General features: G+C 41.0%; 1 protein-coding gene across 3 annotated transcripts; it reads left to right on the plus strand.

Annotated features, from left to right (window-relative positions):
• The first annotated feature begins 100 nt into the window (after positions 1-100).
• Positions 101-21,014, plus strand: nrap (nebulin-related anchoring protein). Of its 3 annotated transcripts, none has more exons than XM_073489022.1 (43): positions 101-166; positions 938-1,032; positions 1,153-1,240; positions 2,923-3,027; positions 5,315-5,446; positions 5,557-5,664; positions 5,751-5,855; positions 5,978-6,085; positions 6,176-6,283; positions 6,980-7,087; positions 7,476-7,592; positions 8,455-8,559; positions 8,798-8,905; positions 9,034-9,138; positions 9,260-9,358; positions 9,456-9,560; positions 9,652-9,759; positions 9,875-9,982; positions 10,219-10,416; positions 10,516-10,620; positions 10,720-10,818; positions 10,909-11,013; positions 11,988-12,095; positions 12,233-12,390; positions 13,179-13,332; positions 13,425-13,529; positions 14,982-15,080; positions 15,270-15,374; positions 15,475-15,582; positions 16,011-16,124; positions 16,219-16,416; positions 16,652-16,756; positions 16,959-17,057; positions 17,165-17,269; positions 17,362-17,469; positions 17,737-18,048; positions 18,136-18,240; positions 18,530-18,628; positions 18,757-18,861; positions 18,976-19,083; positions 19,508-19,819; positions 20,031-20,186; positions 20,276-21,014. In XM_073489022.1, exons 1-43 carry the CDS (start codon positions 101-103, stop codon positions 20,585-20,587), a joined length of 5,460 nt encoding a protein of 1,819 aa, XP_073345123.1. In that variant the 3' UTR covers positions 20,588-21,014. The 3 variants fall into 3 exon arrangements, with proteins under 3 accessions (XP_073345123.1, XP_073345124.1, XP_073345125.1); XM_073489023.1 differs by having other exon boundaries at positions 5,339-5,446; XM_073489024.1 differs by having other exon boundaries at positions 5,339-5,446; positions 20,351-21,014.
• Positions 21,015-21,139: the final 125 nt, after the last annotated feature.

Here is a 21,139-nt window from a genome sequence, read left to right on the forward strand (position 1 = left end):
GACCGACCTGACTCTTCTGACCATTTTCACATCAGTTCACGTCTTCTGATATTTTTTCCTGAAGGTTTTTTGGCCTTTTGTCCTTTGACAAGGATTCATCATGCAGTCCTGTGCCAGGTGTGGGTTTGTGGTCTACCCAGCCGAGAAGATCAACTGCATTGACCAGGTAACACAGAAACAATGTGATCCAAAGACAGTTTCTACTAAGTTTAATCTGAAACGTGTTTTAACAGCTGTGAAAGTAACAAAAAAAGTCAGTATTCACATCAATGTGAATACAAACTTTCAAAATATTGGTGGTATTTTGTATTTTTCAATCAACACATTAGTCAAAGGAGGAAATTGTAGGTGAATTGAGGCATGTGTAGATGTTTTATAATAACAATCAACCTAAGTGCATGAGATTTATCACAGAAAAACACAAACAACCTACATATGGCAACCCATTCCAAGTGTCAGCATTACCAGTAACCCATGGTTCAGTGGGCAAAGAGGTTACTTTAATGAAATGCAGCATCTGCCAGAAACTACACTTTAGAAAATACAAAAACTGTATGTAAAATTACATGTCTTAATGTTAAGTTTTGAGTATGCTGTGGATCTGAGTTCAGACTCGTAACAATGCGTTCCCACAGAAAGATCACTGTTGTAGCATGTTTTACTGATTGCTGCGTTATGGCAAACATCCCTCTGACTGGTTGCTTCATGTTAGACAGAAAACAAGACGTCTACAGTTTAAGAGTCACATAAAAGCTATATTTGAGAACAAGTCAACGAGTCCAGTTAGAAGATCACGTTGTGATTCCTGTCTTTATTTTGGGCCTTATCTTATTAATTTAATTTTCTTTTTCTGTCTTCACGTGATAACCTGTCGTGAATTTCGAGTTTAATTGTAAGAGCCCTATAAAATAATGTGATTTCAATTTTTCTCTGACAGAACTGGCATAAGGCATGTTTTCACTGTGACGTCTGTAAGATGGTCCTCACTGCCAACAACTTTGTCAGCCACAAGAAGAGGCCATACTGCTCCGTGTAAGTGCTGCAAAATCCCAGAAACTGCTCAAAAACCTATATTCAGCGGCCGTTTTCCCTTTTTTCCCATGTGTTTCCCAGAAATTGGTGTAATTGTAAAATTGTTTCCCATCCCTCCAGACACAATCCAAGAAACAACACATTCACAAGTGTCTACGAGACGCCCGTCAACATCAATGCAAAGAAGCAGAGCAAGGCGAGCAGTGAGGTAAGATGATGCAAAAACATGCAAGCAGCAACACGAGACAAAGTATTCAGCCTTGATCTGAGTGAAGGTGTATTGTTGACAGGCTGACATAAGTCACCATCTATGCCATGAGTTATGTGACCATTTATCACTGGCTTTGTCATGACTGGGTTTACTATGGAGATTACTATTCATAGTGATCATTGTGTTGGTTTAGATCATCTCTAAAGGGACTGATGCATGCATTACAACTCAATTTAAATAGACCTACAAGTATTGCTGGTATCCCCACGGATGACTCAGATCTATTAACCTACAAACACACATACAGTCAGAAAGCTCCAAATCTGACTCTAAACAGACGTATCCATCCCACTGTTGGATCAAAAATGTCTCATTCCCTCTCTTACGCGTGGAAGAGAGAGAAAAGGTGGACGACGGCTGCTTTGAGTCCCGGGTGACGGCAGCGGTGAGGAATGGAAAGCGCTGTTCAGGTTATTTCTATCCTGTGACAGAGGCAAGAGACACCCTCTCTGCTTAGCCCACTTTATGCTCCAGGGGGCTAAAATTATACGTAAGGAAAAACAGCCCCACATCCCTTCCTCTCCTCTGCCCCGCCACCTGCTCCTGTCTGTCTGTGTCCGTCTGTGTCTACGAGTTCATGCAATGCTCTGATGCTTATATCAGCAGTGGGCTAGCAAGCTCATCAGCTACTGCTTTATGCCACTAGAAAGCCATAGAGACTTTACTTGTTGATATTTGATATGAGGGCTCAGACCAGGCAGAGTGACCCTCAACCCCATCCACTGGACATTTTGACAACATGCAGAGTTTTTGTTTTGATAAGTTTCTTGATGATACTTGTTGCGTTATTACATGTTGCTAATGCTAACAGTTTACCCTGAAAAAGTTGTTTCATATGTGTATTATTAGCCCTTTACACTGTTAACTAAAGTAAAATGTCACAATAAGAAATGTTCAAGAATAGCTGAAATATAATGAAAAATCAATTTCAATTACAGTGTGATTCAAGTTTTTTTAAAAAGAAGAAAAGTATATTATCTGTATTATATAATCCATATTGCTTATTTTTTTAAAAACTTGAATCTTAAAAATATTTTTCATTATTTGGTTGCTTGAAACTCAAATGGTTGCAATTGAAAATATCAAATGATTAAATGCTAGTCACAATGATAAGTGTTCTCAAGAATTCTTTAAATACAGAAACTTTTGTTTGTAAAGATTCACAGTTTTCTAAAGAAGAAAAATAAATCATCTCAGTTTGACTTGAGACACTTGCCTTTTTGTTATGTTTTTTGAACAGTGGCAACCATGATCCTCCGTAGGTCACTCTTCCCCCTGCAACACAGCTATTCTTATATTAGTTTTAAATGTTTCTACGCCTTAAAGGATGATTAGCAAACAGCTCAGAGTTTCATCACTCAGTGCTCCATTCTGGATCTTTCTTGGCAGGTCCAGCTTCATCTTGATTGGAACATATTAATAATAGCTCTCTAATATTACCCCTCCATTTTCATGCGTGCAAGCTCAGGTTATTGGGTTTGACAGTATAAGAATAGAGTGCTGTTTGGCTCTGTGGAAATGAAGTCGCATCTGGCTACCAAAGTGTTCATGTCTAGTGTGCGCATGTGCAAATGTGTGCTGGCCTTGGCTTAATGCTTGTCGTCTATGTGCACTTGTAGCTGAAGTATCGCGAAGATGGCGAGCGCTTTTTGTCCACCTTCCACCAGGACATGCGGTCCATGGAGCTGGAGAGGGTTCGCCTAGCCAATCAGATGGCCAGCCAGGTGAGCTCCCGGTAGAGCAACTGGCCAGTGTACCCAGTTAAAGGGAGTTCCAGCCCAAACTCTGATCTCTTCTCCAATAACATGAAACAATCCCACTTTACCGTTTCATTCCTGGTACCCTTGACCCTGAAGTTATCGGACGCAGTGATCCCAGGTCTATCTACAGTCATGGAAAAAATTATTAGACCACCCTTGTTTTCTTCAATTTCTTGTTCATTTTAATGCCTGGTTCAACTAAAGGTACATTTGTTTGGACAAATATAATGATAACAACAAAAATAGCTCGTAAGAGTTTAATTTAAGAGCTGATATCTAGCCATTTTCCATGGTTTTCTTGATAGTAACCAAAATCACTTAAGTTCTTACATCAATAGCTATGGCACTGTACTGCCAAAAACACTGCTTTTAAGCATTCCATGTTTTCTTTTCTGTTTGCTTTAAACACATGATACACACAGGAGTTAGTACTTGATTGCGTAACCATTGTTTTTGATGACTGAAGCCATGCGTCTTGGCATGCTCTCCACCAGCTTCTGACATTGTTCTGCTGTCACAGCAGCCCATTCCTGTTGCACAAATTCAAACAAATTTGCTTTGTTTTTGGGCTTGTGGTTCTCCATTTTGAGTTTGATGATTTTCCATAGGTTTTCAACTGGATTCAGATCTGGTGATTGAGCAGGCCAAGGCATGGTGCGAATGTTGTGGTTCTCCATCCAGGCTTTAACTGACCTTGCTGTGTGGCAAGGGGCATTGTCTTGTTGGAAAATCCAGTCATTCGAGGCAGGAAAGAGTTTTCCAGCTGATGGAAGAAGACTGTTTTCAAGAGTAGCCCTGTACATGACCTGGTTCATTCGCCCTTCACACAATTGCATTTGCCCTGTTCCACTCATACTGAAACAACCCCAGATCATCACTGATCCACCCCCATGTTTTACTGTAGGGGCAAGACAGTCTGGTTTGTAGGCTTCTCCAGGCCTCCTCCTAACCAGTGAGTTAGCTGGAGTGGGCATCAACTCAAAATTGGATTCATCACTGAAGAGAACCTTAGCCCAATCATCAACAGTCCAATCCTTGTGATCCCTAGCAAAGAGTAACCGGGCCTTCCTGTGCCTTTCGTTGATGAAGGGCTTCTTCCGTGCTCTGTGTGACTTCAGACCAGCTTCAACAAGTCGGTTTCGAACTGTCCTTGCCGAACAAGTCACATTTCTCGACAGTGCCCACTCATTTTTAAGGTCCCTGGAGGTCTGACGACGATTCCTGACACGGGAACGGACGAGTGCACGGTCATCTCGTGGGGTAGAGAGATGTTTCCTGCCGCGGCCAGGTAGCAATTTGGTAGTGCCGTGTTCGGCTTGTTTTTTCTTGTTGTAATGAACAGCTGTCTTGGAGATCTTTAGTTTTTTTGCTACCTGTCTCTCACTCATGCCAATTTCCAGCAGTGCCAAGATGGCTGCCTTTGTGGCTTCACATAATTCTTTTGTTTTAGGCATTATGTGAGAGCTGACAACTTCTGAGTTGTGCTATGGCTTGAATGTAAGCAGGAAACCACTCTAAGCCTTTGCATGTGCAGTGCTGCTTATGACATGAAATGGCCTCTTATATACCCTGGGAATACAATTAAGCTTAAGAATGTCAAATAGGACATAAAGTATTATGTGATCAGCTGCATTTTTTGTCGTGTTCATTGTATTATACCTTTAGTGGTACCAGGTATTAAAATGAACAAGAAATTGAAGAAAACAAGGGTGGTCTAATAATTTTTTCCATGACTGTACAAATAATTAGAGGTTCAGTGTGTAAGATTTAGGGAAATTTAGAAAGATGAGTTGGCAGAAATGGAACATAATATTCAAAATTATGTTTTCATTGGTGTATAATCACCTGAAACTAAGCCTCGTTGTGTTTTTGTGACCTTAGAATGAGCCCTTTATATCTACAGAGGGAGTCATCTTCCAAGGAGTCCGTCTGGTTTCTACAGTAGCCCAGAATGGACAAACCAAACACCAGCTCTAGAGTTCAACCATATTTGGTGTTTTTTTGCCTTTTTAGCAGAAACCTCTTGATGCCACTAAATCCTACACACTGGACCTTTAATATAAAGATGTATATGTGGAAATGATGGAGACTGTGAGATTTCAGTGATCATGGAGGAGAGTAGTAAAGTAACTTATCTGCTGCCACAACACCACTTCATAGACTCTAAGTAAAGCAGGGAAGAACTATTTTACAATGTCCTAAAGCCATGAAAGGTCAAGTATTAACTGCGTTGTGAATGTTTGTAAACTAGATTTGTCTTCCATATTCCAAACAGGCCTTTCAGTCTAAGTCTGAGTTCTCACAGCAGCAGACTTTTTACTCAAACATGGTGACCAACCAGCAGATAACGACAATGTCTCAGGCCCAGCAGAATATCAGCGATGTGAGTATACATCCCTCTCTTATTTAATAAAACCAAAATGTGGGATGATTGAACTGAAGGCTTATAATAAATGAAAATTAAACTCTGATTGGTTTTGTGTTTTGTGACAGGTGAAGTACACAGAGGAATATGAGCAGTCAAAAGGAAAAGGCAGCTTCCCTGCCATGATCACTCCAGGTTACCAGGCAGCTAAACAAGCCAATACTTTGGCCAGTAGTGTAAGTTCTTTTTTTCTTGTACCAAAATTGCAACTTGAATAATTCACATCAGCCAATTCCTTTAAAATTGTTTTCTTTCTCTCCAGCTGGAATATAAAAAAGGACACGAGGAAAGAGTTTCAAAGTACACCACGTTTGTCGACCCCCCAGAGGTGCTTCTGGCCAAGAAACAAGGACAAATTGTCAGCGATGTAAGCTTTAAGCCTTCAGTGATGATTTCACGTTATTTCATTTATCTGAAGAGAATTAAGCATTAAGCTGACTTTTTCATTTAACTCTATTTACTTAAAAATCATATTTTTTCTTCCTCCAGTACGCCTACACAGAAGAGTATGAGCAGCAGAGAGGTAAAGGCAGTTTTCCTGCACATCTTACACCTGGATACAAGATGTCAAAGAAGGCCAGTGAGCAGGCCAGTGAGGTAAGTAGACAATATAAAAAAAATACACATACATTCATACAAAGACTGTTGCAGACCCCTGATCTTTGGTTGCTTTTCATGCTTTACCAGATTAAGTATCGTCAGATGTATGAACAGGAGATGAAGGGTAAAGCCAGCACTGAGGCAGCGGTGGCTGAAGCTGTGCACGCCAGAGAAAATGCAGGGAACTTCAGCCAGGTAAGGAATTTATTCTCACAGCTTTATTAACAAGTTTTAATGCAACTACAACTACAACAATTCCAACTACATATACGATGTCAAAATGCTTATATGCTGTCTAAAGTTTTTTTTTATTTAATCAATAGAAGAATTATAAAAAAAAATTATACCTTGTCACCTGGACACATCTTTTATTTGGAAGATTTTCATAGTTTCATGGTCATGAAGATAGATTTACACCTAGCAGCAGAATTTACATGCCCTGTGTTAAGGAAACTGTTGTAGATGAATGGAGAGCAATGTAAATGTTGAATACTTAGGAATTGTAAATGCAGCTATGGTATGGTGTGTTTTGTTCCTTTTGTGAATTTATGTTTGAGAGCAACAGCAGCTAACATTAGGACAACAGAGCCCCTTTAATATGCATTTATCTTCCTATATATCATGTATATGTTTATATTATCATGCTGGATATTTGTAAGTATGCAAACATGATTTTTTTTCTTTTCTTTTGCTTTTTTTTTATAAAAAGTTGAAAACTCAATAACAATTTGTTGAAAAATAAAAGGATTTTCATAGTTTTAGATTCAGACCCAGGATGTTTCCAATCCAGGAAAAGCTTTTAGAATAATAGAAAAGGTTCACAGCACTATATGAATTATTTGTATTACTTAAGTTATAGTTAGCATTAAATAAGTTATCCTCTGTTTGCAGATTGCCTATACTGAGGAGTATGAGCAGCAACGAGGCAAAGGAAGTTTCCCCGCCATGATCACTCCTGGTTATTATCTTGCAAAGAAGGCTCAGGAAAACGCCAGTGATGTGAGTATAACTCTTGAGTCTGACATTAAAGTAGTTGAAAGGTCATTCTCTTTGTTTTGCAGTTAAAAACAGAGCCTGTGTCAGTTGTGAACCCTTTTGTGAACTGGTTGTAAATGCTGTCCAAACAATACAAAGTGTAGAGTGTAAGATCTTTGGCTTTCATCCATCATCTGTCCCTGTCATCACCGGGCAGAATGACAAAGCCTCACCATGTTGTCATTGTTTAAACTCTCCACCCTGACTAAATTAGACTGTGTGTGTGTGTGTGTGTGTGTGTGTGTGTGTGTGTGTGTGTGCATGTGTGTACATACCGCTAATCTCCTGATCCTACAGAAATACAACATGTGCTCCTCCTATATACTCTCAATCATCTTTCATCCCTTTGCAGCTAAAATACAAGAAGGACTTAGGCAAGATGAAGGGCACCTCACACTTCCACAGTCTGACATCCGAGGACAATCTGGCTCTAAAGAACGCCCGAAAGATCAACAAGCTTGTCAGCGAGGTGAGACAAGACCTCCATGTAGGACATTTGCCTCAATTTATTTCTTTATTTCTTTTTTTAATTGTTTTGAAAGGGACAGAGAACGTTCACATAAGTATTTAAATACAAGATGTACACATGCCTTATTTTAGCAAAAATGCTACTCAGTAAGTTGTTATTCATAAATACTATTCAATGTACGCTTAAGTCTATGACAAAGAATTTTCAGATACAGTGTTGCTGCTCAGTGTGCGTGTGTGTGTGTGTGTGTGTGTGTGTGTGTGTGTGTGTGTTCAAGTGCTGGAAATATGGGGCATACTGTGTCAGTTTCCAGCAGACACGCAGCCACCCAACTTGCATTTTCAACATCCCTGACATGCCTGTCCGCTGGGGTTATAGCTTACCTCCAAGGCCACGGGACATCCCGTCAGACTAATGTTACCTCACACAGTGCTTCCCTATTCTGAGCCTCAGGAATATGACTTATAAATGTTCACTATTAGCATCTATTCTGAGCCCTGCCTTCACCCCAAACCCATGCTGAGACATTATTCACACATAATAGCTTTTGGGTGTCTGTGAGCAATGTTGCGATGTAGCTTGAATGTGTAAAGGTGACAAAATTCCCCATGTGTGGCATTTCAGTGGCAAAGTTAAATGGTGCCATGCTGTCATTGGTAAGCTCAGCGACGCATATTTAAGATTAAAGGTTAGCCTCGGGGTGTCAGTGATGGTGACTGATTAGTTGCAGGCACTTTATATTTAGCACATAACAAGGTGCCACAAAGGATCAACTCTGACTGTTCAAGAGCAAAAAAAAAAAGCGGTTTGAAATGAAAAATGTTGCAGAGCAGCTGCTGTGATTGTCCATATTTTCTAACAGGTGGAGTACAAGAAGGACTTGGAGAACACCAAAGGTCACAGCATCAATTTCTGTGAGACGCCACAGTTTCAAAATGCTGCTAAAGTCGCCAAGTTCACAAGTGATGTAAGTATGAGGAGCAGCGTTTTCTGTGGGAGAGAGGAGCTTCTGTTGGTGCAGACTTTGACCTTTTAAACTTTCAAGATCTATTGCATGCAGAAGAACCTGTATAAAACACTGAAGGAAAGGAAAAAAACCCGAAAAAGGATAACATGTCTCCTTTCAGGGCAAATTTGTGGATGTCATTGTTTTATTTATGTTTCCTGCATTCTGATTTTTCTTTATCTTTCTATATTTTTAAAAGAACAAGTACAAAGAGAAGTACACCAGCAATATGAAGGGCCACTATGAAGACTCGGGCATCGATAAGAAGACCATGCACGCAATGAAAGCCAGGAAACTGGCCAGTGATGTAAGTCTTAGAAAGAGAGAAATGACATTTGTTCATGCAAATTCTTAACGTCCCACATTGGTGATGATGAATAAGTTATAAAACATGTTGTGCCTGTAATATTACTAATATAGTCTTGTAAATTCCAGATTTCTTATAAACAAGGCTGTGAGATGGAGCAGGGTGAATACAACTACCCAGCCACCCTCACACCAGGCTACCAAAGCCAAAGGAAACTGGACCCACTGAAAGATGTGAGTTCTTTCAAACCAAATCCGAGCCTCAAGTGTTACAGTACTAAGTCAATAAGTAAAACAAATATTCATGTAGAGAGCCATTCATTAATTGTAATAATTGTTTCCTGTATGAGTGCAGAAGAACTACAGACAACACATTGACCAGGTGAAGTACCATCCAGTGACAGACACACCTGAGATTATTTTAGCGAAGAAGAACGCCCAGCTTGTTAGCAAAGTAAGTAAACTTCAAGCATTGACAATGATCACACCGAGTTTATCAGCTGCAAACTGTGTGAGCGCTGAGTTTCAATGTGTTGTCATGTGTGTTTTAGCAAAACTACAAAGCCGACTATGAGAAGACCAAACACCAGTACACACTATCCCAGGACCTGCCCCAAATCAAGAAGGCCAAAGCCAACGCTGAATTGTGCAGTGACGTGAGTTCACACACAGACACTTTCTCTCATTTTCAGCTCACACAGTCACAGGTGATCACTTCTCATTCCTCGTTTGAATTTATCGCTGCAGATCAAATATAAGGAGGAGTGGCAGAAAACCAAGTCTAAAGCCTGCGACATCGGCGTGGACGACCTGAGTGTCAGAGCAGCTAAGGCTTCCCGGGACCTCGCCAGTGATGTAAGCAAACACACGCTCTTCCCTGCTACGAGGGGATACAGCACTAATGTCTGACAGAAAACCTAAGTGGGCTTCGTGGAATATGATAATTAAATCAGATGGGCATGTGTTTCAGATTAAATACAAAGAAACCTACATGAAGGACAAGGAAAAGGCAGTGGGGATCAACATGAGCGACTCTAAGACTCTGCACTCTCTTCAGGTGGCCAAGATGAGCAGTGATGTAAGCAGAAGTCATTTTGATCAGTAATAACAGGCATTAAAATACTTTTTTTTCACTCATTAACAATGAAGTCAACAACTCCCATGATTCCACGCTACCTAAAGGAAAAGTTCACCCAAAGCTCCAGGAATGTTTTGTGGACTACAAAACATCCCTTGACTTTCCTTTGGCATGGGTTTGAGTAGATAATGACTGAATTTATCATTAACTGTTTTTATTTAACGTCACCGCTTCAGATTGCGTACAAGAAGGGCTCCAAGGAGAGCCAGGCCAACTTCACCCTTTCTCATGACATGATCAACCTGAGTCACGCCAAAAAGGCCCAGGCCCTCGCAAGTGACCTGGAATATCGCACAAAGCTGCACGACTACACCGTCATGCCTGACGACATCAAGGTCCAGCAGGCCAAAAAGGCTTATTCCCTGCAAAGCGAGGTGAGAGATCTAAGGAAAGGTTAAGCCCTGCTATGTTGTTTAAATGGTAATGAAAGTATATCACCTGGTTTTGAATTTTCCCCTTTTGTTGCTCCACAGAACCAGTATCGCTCGGACCTGAACTGGATGAAAGGAGTGGGCTGGGAGGCAGAAGGATGTATGAACATCACACAGGCCAAGAAAGCTGGAGAGCTGCTGAGTGATGTCAGTACAATGATGTGTTTGTGTCTACATATTTAAGTTTTTCAATGAGCTTTACATCATACAAGGCACACTGTTTATCTACCGCCCTTTTTCTCACAGACTAAATACCGTCAGAAGGCAGACAGCATCAGGTTCACCCAGGTGGCGGACGATCTATCCATCAAACACGCCAAGAAGAGCCAGGAACTGCAGAGCGACGTAAGGCCTTCACTCTGAAGCTGTAATCCTGTACATTTGAATTATTTTGTGCACTCTCACATCATGTGTCTGCCTGATTCTGATTTTCAGCTGGCGTACAAAGCAAACACCGAGCAGATGATACACCAGTACACCATGACAAAAGACGAGCCCCTTTTCAGACAAGCGAAGGCTAACGCTGACCTTCTCAGTGGGGTAAGTTCACTGAATTTCACACTGGTGTTTACAACAGCTTCATAATGTATCTTATATTTATAACAATATGAACCAGGATATTAAATTAAATATTCTACAAATAATAAATGTTGGTCACCTCTTGTAGAGCAATTTATTTGCACTATAATCTAGCCCACATTTTCATCTATGCCATATAATCGCCGATGTTTCAGAGGAAACGTGAATGCTGAATGCTCGCCTTTACATTAAAATAGAGGCTATACGGTATGTGTACACTCTTCAGCTCTTTCCTGTCAGTGAAGGACATGTTGTTCAGGTCTGCTGCATTATATGTGGTGTTCCTCGGGGCTCAGTGTTAAATCCGCTAATGTGTTTGTTTGAGTTTATCTATGAAGAGAATACAGTCAGGAATTTCATCAGTGAAGCCTAACGTAATGTACATCCTATAAAGAACAGTAGCAGTAGTAGTAAAGCACACTCACTGCTGGTTCAACACGGTCCATTCTCAGAAAGATTAAGTGGACATCGTCCATTAAATAGACATTAGGAAAATTAGATTAGTATTACAAATCAATCAATCGTTTAGAGGTTTAATTGGCATTAGGCCCTCGACGTTTAATTGGCATTAGGCCCCCGACGTTTGAAACAAAAAGGTCATTCATGGCCAGTTTCCTTTGCATGCAGCATGTGGTGCCCTCAAGAAGTAGTGTGCAACTTTATATTCTGTTTTCAGAGGAGCACAGCATGTCATGTTGCAACATGTCAAGTCATGTCATGTCTTGTGACTTGAGAAGCAAAAATACTCATATTCATTAACTGATATCCCTTGTGTTTATGATAGCTGTGTTTAAGAATATGTCATCCTTACATCTTTTTTTTTTTCCAGAAAAAAATTAAAAGCAAAAATGATGAATTAAACCTATTTTTGAGATATGTCTTAGTTGAGGAGGTTTCTGTCTGGAGGTAAAAACAGATTAAAATTTGTTTTTTAGAAAGTGTACAAGAGCAACTGGGAGAAGCAGAGGGAAAAGGGCTTCGAGCTGAGCCTGGACTCTCTCTCCATACTCACCGCTAAAGCCAAAAGAGACCTGGCCAGTGATGTGAGTTTCACTAAAATCAGTGTTAATGTATATTTTATTTTAATTTGAATATTTATGTGAGTACATACCTGCAGAAAAGTTGTTGTTATTATGCAATAAACTAACGCAGATTGCTGTAATTTCTTGTCTTATGGCAGGTCAAATACAAGGAGAAGTATGAGAAGAACAAAGGAAAGGTGATTGGCATCAAGTCGGTCAGTGATGACTCTCAGATGGCCCACTCTGCTCTGGCCACCAAACTACAGAGTGGCCGCCACTACAAGAAGGACTATGAGGACACTAAGACCAAATACAGGTGAGGTTTGTAACCTTGATGAGGCCTTTTTAACACTTCAGACAAGATCCAAATTGAGTGGGTACAACTACCTGCAATTATAAAGCTGTTAAGATAAACAGTCAATCACTGAATGTCTGATTTAAAGCTAGTTTAATGTCAAAGCAGACAAAAGTGTGAAACTTTAATTTGCTATTGATTTTACTGATTTCCATGTCACATTGCCTTCTTTAGCAAATTAATAAAAGATGCCATGTTTTATGAGCTTTAAAATATCAAAATAGGATTTTATTCAACATTCAGGCTCATTTTCGGAGTGTAAACAGTGACTTAAAATCATGGATATCTTCTTAAAACATGGATGGTTACATGCTACAGGTTATATCTGCATTCCTAGCAAATTCTTCACCACATTGTGACCAATAACCTGCTTCACTCTCATGCCAGCAGTCATTTTAAAAGGTTACAAGCACATAGATAGAAAATCCAAGGCATGGGCGATGATTTTTGGGTTGATGCCGGGGACGCATCCCTCCCCAACAATGAAAACATGAATGAAAGAAGTGAAGGACTTTTCTTTTGAAAAAATATATAGGACCCACACTTGTGCCACACCGCCAATGTTGAAACATACCTACGCCTTTGGTCCAAAGTGAGATAAAGTGTGTTAGTATCCTTTTTTAGTGGGAATGACCCAAATACCCAAAGAGCACTGATTCATCATAATACAACGAGAACTGGCTGTACATCTTCTGTCATACTGGAACAAAACGCTTCATTAACTGCATGAAAATGAATCTCGTCCCCAGTCTTAATCTGGACATGATAAACATCAGCCACGCCAAGAAGGCTCAAGACCTGGCAACCGAGACCAACTACAGGACTTTCCTCCACGAGTATACGACTCTGCCAACCGACATGAACGTTGCCCAGGCTAAGAAGGCCTACGGACTGCAGAGCGATGTAAGTCTTGTTGTCAGGCATCAGAATAACATCTTGTTTCATGTGAGAGAAAAAGGAATTTGAAAGATAATTCTGTGTGTTTCCGTATTCAGAAACAGTACAGGTCTGATCTGAACTGGATGAAGGGCGTCGGCTGGGAGGCCTCAAAATCTCTGGATGTCCAGCAGGCGAAGAAAGCCGGAGAGCTCGTCAGTGAGGTAACCTAGGACCCAGAATGCATTGCTGCAGGCTAAGGGATGAAATAGTCGGGGAAATTGAATTAGAAAAGAGAAACATCTAAAAGCTTACCCACATCAGCAGTGTGTTTCCATCTTTAAACTTCATTAGCATTTCCCTCGTTAATAGTAATTGTATTGGAACTCAAATGTAATTTTAACCAATTATAATGCATGCATGATTAACCACACTTGAGTGCTATTAATAACTACAGAAATATGTGGGTGAATTAGCACGGAGAGCATGAGAAAGCGATAAGCACGACTGTGTTACATGTGGCTGGAAGGCACACATCTAGGTTTACGGCTCAGGTCAGGATGTATTTAGAGAGCCGGGGACCATTCCTGTTCTCTAGAAACTGGGTTAAGTACGCAGACTGCACCCGGCTGCAACAAGAGAGCAGGTTATAGTAACTGAAGCTGTCACATATTAATACGACTCAACTTCACTAATTAGGGCTCCCCAATTTCTTTCTCTTCACCTGATTAATTAGGTTTGTGGGGCCGGATTGCTTACTTTGAAATATAATATCACAGATTTTAAGAACGGTAGATCAGGAAACAGGATGCACTGACGTATGTCATTTGTGCCATTCAGACCTTCTAAGGGAAAGATGTGAAGCATCCAGGGGCGCCCCAAGAAATCTTTTATGGGGGGGGGGGTAAATCATTGTTGATTTACTGTAAATAAGTAGTACCCAATGTAAAACATCAGGTACTATTTAGCACATTATGCATACAGTACTCATTATTGAGAAGAATATTACACATATGCAACTCACTTGAGGAGGAGGGGCTCTCACAAGTGGGATGGCCAACATTTGTATCAAGGGAACCATGGCCCCCCCTGGCCCCCTTTTCGGGACGCCACTGGAAGCATCCCTCGTTAACAACAAGTGTCGAGTTTCTTAAAAGCTCCTTGGTGCTCAGATCTTATTTCGGTGTGTGCATGATTTGGAGACTGACTTCTAGATAACTGATGACTTACAAGTCTGTTAAATCTCTACAGCTAACTTAAAACAAGAGTGAAACACCCGTCTTATCCATAGACACTTTTTACACTTTATTTCTGTGATCTAATGCAGACTGGCTCTTCCAGACTCTAAACATAACCTCTTCATAAGCAGCCACTTATTTAAAGTGTCGTTCCAGTCAGCGTTACCAACATTAGACCATGAAATGATTGACTGTACATAAATAGAACAGAGTTCCTCCTGAGCAGACTTCTATCTATCCACGTGTCAGTTATGTATTTGTCTATCTTACAAAAAATGTTTTTAAAAAAAACCACCAGTTTCACTTTGTTTCACTTTGCCAGGCAAGTTATATGTCCGCACAATTAGTTATGTTGTATTGCGCCCTCTACTGTTCATCACATGCACATGCACTAGTTTGTTTATGGCATTTTAATGTGTTTTGTTTCCTTTAATCTAGAAAAAGTACCGTCAGAATGTGAGTAATCTGAGGTTTACAAGTGTTGAAGACACTCCAGAGATGGTTCAGGCCAAAGTCAGCAACAAACTGGCCGTTGATGTAAGTTCAGACTTTGCAACTACAATGAACAAAACTGATATATTAGGATTTTTACATCTTGCTAAACTGTCTGCTTGTGATTTTTTGGGGGGCTGAAATCTCCACTGATGGCCTCTCATAAATACTGTAAATATTAGGTGTATAAAATAGACATCAGAAGCTTACAATGCCTTGCTTTCGTCTCTACAGAGGTTGTACAGGGAGAAGGGTGAGAACATGAAGCACAACTACACACTGACTGGAGAGCTGCCTGAGATGGTTCAGGCCAAGATCAATGCTGTGAACATCAGCGAGGTAAAACCACTCACACATGTAATCCATCACACAGCCAATCAATCCATCCAGTCAGCCGCCTCTGTGAGTGAGCCTGAACATCTGCCGTGTGCATTTTCAGAGCTCTTACAAGCAATCTTGGACGAAGATACGTGATGGCGGTTACAAGCTGCGTCTGGACGCCATTCCTTTCCAGTCTGCCAAAGTATCTGGAGAGATCCTCAGCGATGTGAGCTTGCAACTTGCGCTTCTTGTTATCATGTCATGTCATTTTCACTGAGGGGAAGAAATTTTCAGTTCCTCAGTTACTTCAGTAAAAGTACTAATTCCACAGTCTAAAACTACTCCTACTACTCCTACATTTAAAATCTCACCAAAATAAAAGTACAGGAATAATCATACTTAACGTAATAAAGGCAGAATTTATGCAGCAACATGTTCTCTGTGCCTGATATATATTATTATGTATAACATTATTAGAGACTTAGTGTAACAGAGTAAGATATATGTTATTTTCTTCCAAAACTTAGTGGAGAAGTATAAAGTAGCATAAGATATTCAAGTAAAGAACAAGTACCTCAGAAGTTCATTTCACACAGCATCTCACTTTTCTTATCCTGCTGCAGCGTCTTGAAAGTGACTGATTTGTCATTTCAGCAAAAGTACAGAGCAGATTTTGAGAAGACTAAAGGGAAGATGATCGGACTGAAGGGACTGCAGGACGACATGAACATCGCTCACTCTGTCCAGGCCAGCAGGCTACAGAGTGATGTAAGTTCTCCTTTAGTGTAACACAGCTGACAAAAAATAAACCTTAATATTAAATATCTAATACTTTCTCCCTCTTCCCATTGTTTCTCTCCAGCTTAAGTACAAGCAGGACTCGGCGATGCAGCTCTCGAAGTTCAACCTCCCCATGGACATGATGGAGGTCGCTCACGCTAAAAAGGCCCAGTCACTGGTCAGTGATCAGGACTACAGGCTCACCCTGCATCAGTACACCTCACTGGCTGATGACATGACGGTGCAGGCGGCCAAGAAAGCGTACGCTCTGCAGAGCGAGGTGAGATAGACAGCAGGCTGCTGCAGACAGCTTCTCTCATAATTACTCAGCACTGCTAAGATTTTTGATATAATACATACAGTATTTCTCATTAGTAAATTGTTGTGAATTATAGTTTTTGTTGTGTTTATTACTGAAAGATTTGAGAAGCAATTACTCCAACTAGATATTTGAAGTTGAAAAGAAAAAAATATTTCATTAAAAATATGTATTTCCATGTGTGTGTTTGTTACAGAACGTATATCGTGCCGACCTGAATTACCTGCGTGGTGCAGCCTGGATCGCCACGGGGGCTCTGCAGATTGAAGGCTCCAAGAGGGCCACGGACCTCATCAGTGATGTAGGACATCTTCTTTTCTTTTGTTTTTTATTCCTTTTTCTGTGTATAGTGTTAATACAATGCTTAAAGTTCCTTAATTTCTTTTATCACACAAACACATGAAAAAAATGTGTTTCATGAGTGAAAAAGTGTAAAAAAAAATGTCACTTGGCTTCCACATATAGAAAAAAAATTCTCTCCTTTGTTTTTTTCTCCGCAACAGAAAAAGTACCGTCAGCAGCCGTACAACTTCAAGCACACCTCTGTCACTGACTCTCCAGATATCATCCATGCCAAAACCAGTGGACAGATCACAAATGAGGTGAGATGATGAGCTTGTTCAAGTAACGTTCAACCATTTTTCTAATTGGCTGCATTTCGTTTTCTCCATTAAGACCTTAAATTATGTGTTTTATCCTTCTCTACCAGCGCTTGTACAAAGAGAAAGGGGTGAATGACCAGCACAACTACACCATAACATCTGAGAGACCGGAGATTACACAAGCAAAGATCAACGCAGCCAACTTTAGTGAGGTAGTGACCTGTACACCATGCAACATACTGTAAACATCTGTGACTGTTACTTTAAGGTTAATGATCGTTGGTTGCTTGTCTCTCTGCTCCAGATCAAGTACAGAGAGTCCTGGCACACTCTGAGGGCTCAGGGCTACAAACTCACCATGCAGGACATCCCCTTCCAGGCTGCCAAGAGCTCCACAGGCATCGCCAGTGATGTAAATTCATAGTAGACTTAAAATATATTGTTACTGTCTGTTGTAGATGATATTCATCAGAAATATCCACCTGAATAGAGACAGCATGAACATATTGTAATATAAGAAAATAATGCAACCAAAAAAGTAGGATTTGTTGCAGGGCAATTACATTGAATTGAATAAAAACGTATACATGCTACATGCTATTGAGAATATAGAGTAGGGTTTGCCTTACATAATGTCCAGATACACTAAACTACAGCTATTACTTGTGTGTTTCTGCAGATCAACTACAAACACAACCACCTGATGGAAAAAGGGAAGCACATCGGCGCCAAAACCGTCATGGACGACCCGCGTCTCATGCACTGCCTGCAGGCCGGCCGGCTGGCCAGCGACCAGGAGTACCGCAAGGACGCTCTGACGACCAGCGGGCAGTACCACCTCACCCCAGACATGATTCACCTGGTGACTGCTAAGAACGCCCAGGCCCTCGCCAGCGAGCAGGACTACAGGAAGAAACTGCACGAGTACACAGTGCTTCCCGACGACATGAAGGTCAAGTGGGCCAAAACGGCTTACAACCTGCAGAGTGAGGTGAGAGATGAGGAAAGGATGGAAGCAAATAAAAAACATTACTTTATAATTCAGCTTGACTGATGTGTTTTATTTCCTTGTGTCTAGAAACTCTACAAGGCAGACCTCAATTTCATGAAAGGAGTGGCCTGGGACGGTGTGGGTGCACCTCAGCTGGAGTCGGCTAAGAAGGCTGGAGAACTTATAAGTGATGTGAGTACATGTGGCACATGGTTTTAGTTAAGACCAGGGTTTTATTTAAGGAAATACTAATTTTACTGTTTACTGCCGCTGATATCTTTGTTGACTTATTACTTTGTTGGCCTAAAAATTGTTCAGTCAACAGCTGCTGCATCATTTTCCACCAACTGTACCTATTTATCCAAGTTCACAAAATAAAAACTTTAGTCCATTTCTCTCTAAACACAACTTCTCTTAACACAAGTCTAACCGATCTGTATTTCCTGCCGTTAAAGTATGTCTGTGTTGCTCCTTCATGCAGAAGAAGTATCGTCAGCCGTCAGACAGGCTGAGGTTCACCTCAGTGGCCGACTCTCCTGATATCGTCCACGCTAAGACAAGCTATCAGCAGTGCAGTGAGGTGAGAATAAAAGACAAACATGCTTCAGAAATGATAGTCTTATTGTGCTTCAAGGAACTTCTGTAAAATCGGTAATAAAACTGATGACGTGCTCTGCCATTGACAACCCTGTTCATGTTATATCACAGAGGCTGTACAAATCTGGAAAGAATGACGACATGCACAAGTACACTTTACACTCAGATGATCCAGACTTTGTCAGAGCCAAAGTCAACGCCCAGCAGATAAGCGATGTAAGTCAGCTTCTCACAATCCCAGATACAAGCAAACGATTCTCAAACCGCATGGGAAAGTATATGAAAGCCACAATCACTTTGTGACATGTTTAAAATTCTTTTCCCATGAAGAAAGTTTACAAAGCGTCTGGGGAGCAAGTGAAGACATCGGGCTATGACCTGAGGCTGGATGCTATTCCCTTCCAAACTGCCAAGGCCTCCAGAGAAATTGCCAGTGATGTGAGTTCATGTGATTCAGTTCAGTTGGTCACAACATTTGAGTCCCTTCAGTTGCATTTTTGATGCATAAGTTAGATTGTATTAGCAGCTCTTCCTGTATATTTTTTTTGAGTGCATAATAATGTGGTGAATAAACAGTTAAGCCTCTTCATGATGAACTTTCACCTCTGACTTAATGCTTAATTTATCTACAGAATGTTATTGCCAACATTTTACGTCTCCCTTTTCATTGCAGCACAAAAACAATTGACTATGGAAAGTTTAGCTCACGTCTTCTGGATGCAAAACACTTGGCACAATCAAAGCATTTCACTCATGAGAATAAGGCAGACCTGCATGTCATTTTAATCCATGGTTAGCCTTAAACCACAAAACTAAATTTAGTCACTGCAACTATTGAAAACAATCTCTGTGCCTCCCACAGTTCCGCTACAAAGAGTCCCATGTGAAGGAGAAGGGCCAGCAGGTGGGGCTGCGCTGCGTGGAGGACGACCCTAAGATGGTGCACTCTCTGGCAGCCAGCAAACTCCAGAGCAACCTGGAGTACAAACGCCAGTCCAAGGAGGACCGGGCCCACTACAAAATCCATGCCGACCAGCCCGAGTTCCTGCAGGCCAAAAAGAGTCAGGCTCAGGCCAGTGACCTCACCTACCGCAGCAAGCTCCATGACTACACCTGTGACCCCGAGCAGCTCAATGTCAAGCATGCCAAGCAGGCCTACAAGCTGCAGAGTGATGTAAGTCACAATTTGGTTTTCAAATGGCTCTTCTGCAGCCAGTGTCATCGTTTAATTGACATTTATTCACTCTATGTACGTCATTTCTGTATATTATTCTATTTATATGGAGGGCTGAAACTGCCAAAATCAGATATTTCTTATTATAATATGGTTAAAATATGTCGAAATTTGATTCCTACAATATTGATGCACCACTCTTTTCTCGCAGGTGAACTACAAGTCTGACCTGAACTGGATGAAAGGAGTGGGCTGGACCCCTCCCGGCTCCCACAAGGCCCAGCTCGCCCGCCGGGCTGCAGAGCTGGGGTTGGCTGAGGGAGTCACCACTGACGAGGCTATCGCAAAGTATCAGCACATGATGATGGTGAGGGAACACTAAAGATCTACAACTCATATATAATATAGTGTACAGCTTCTTTTTAAATGAACTTTCTCTGCATTCCCTTTTTTTAGCTGCACCACCACCAGCAGATGGAGCAGCAGCAGCAGCAGATGGAGCAGCAGCAGCAGCAACAGACTTCAGAGCAGGTGGAGACCAGCGAGGAGATTCAACAAGGCATCAACATGGACGCCATGGAGGTCCTTCATGTCAAGAGGAAGAAGACCATCCAGACCGTCCAGAAAAAGTCCACCACCACCACAACCTCGTTCAAATCAATGGAAAAGAAGTCCAGCACCACCTCCTCCTCCTCCACCTCCTCATCGGCTGCCCTCCAGAACACAGTTAACATGTCTAGTAAAGCTGCTGCGATAGAAAATGCGTAAATTTAAAGTGTGGTTAAAATGATGACGAAAGGAGATGAAGCATGTTGAATCAGGACGGGACTTGACAAGTTAGTTGAAAGGGTTGTCGATGTATGTGATAGGAAAAAGGGAATTCAGAGAGAAACTTTATTTTCAGATTGAATGCAAGATGTGATTGGGTTTAATTGCCTATAAAAGGACCATGTTCAACACTAGTACAAGCAAAAACATCGAGGAAACTGAATGCAGGTTGTTTCAGGACAAAAGTAATATTGTATGAAATATCAAATGGGAAGTTTGCATTTGTCTTTTGTATATTAAGTGTGTTTAGAAGATATGAAGCAGAGGACTTTTTTCATCATTTGTATTTTTAATCTTTAGAGAAAAAAACATGCATCAAATTCAAGAAACAAAACCTTGTTGTTACCGTCTGCTATTCTCGTGCACTTTGAGCAAGGCTCAGTAAGAAGAAGTATAGGCCTACTGAAATGATGTGTGACCTACATTTTGTCTGGCAGGTTCAGCTTTGTGAGTTTGTATCGGTGCTCCTTTTAACTCAAAGCTGGGCTGGGA

Source organism: Pagrus major, chromosome 20 (genome assembly GCF_040436345.1).
Source record: "Pagrus major chromosome 20, Pma_NU_1.0".
Lineage (NCBI taxonomy): Eukaryota > Metazoa > Chordata > Actinopteri > Spariformes > Sparidae > Pagrus > Pagrus major.

Excerpts from the sequence above, each read along its gene's own strand:
- nrap (XM_073489022.1), top strand. The coding sequence starts at position 101 with ATGCAGTCCTGTGCCAGGTGTGGGTTTGTGGTCTACCCAGCCGAGAAG. Across the intron at positions 10,417-10,515 it reads CTTATTCCCTGCAAAGCGAG|AACCAGTATCGCTCGGACCT; the intron begins GTGAGAGATCTA and ends GTTGCTCCACAG. Across the intron at positions 13,530-14,981 it reads CCGGAGAGCTCGTCAGTGAG|AAAAAGTACCGTCAGAATGT; the intron begins GTAACCTAGGAC and ends CCTTTAATCTAG.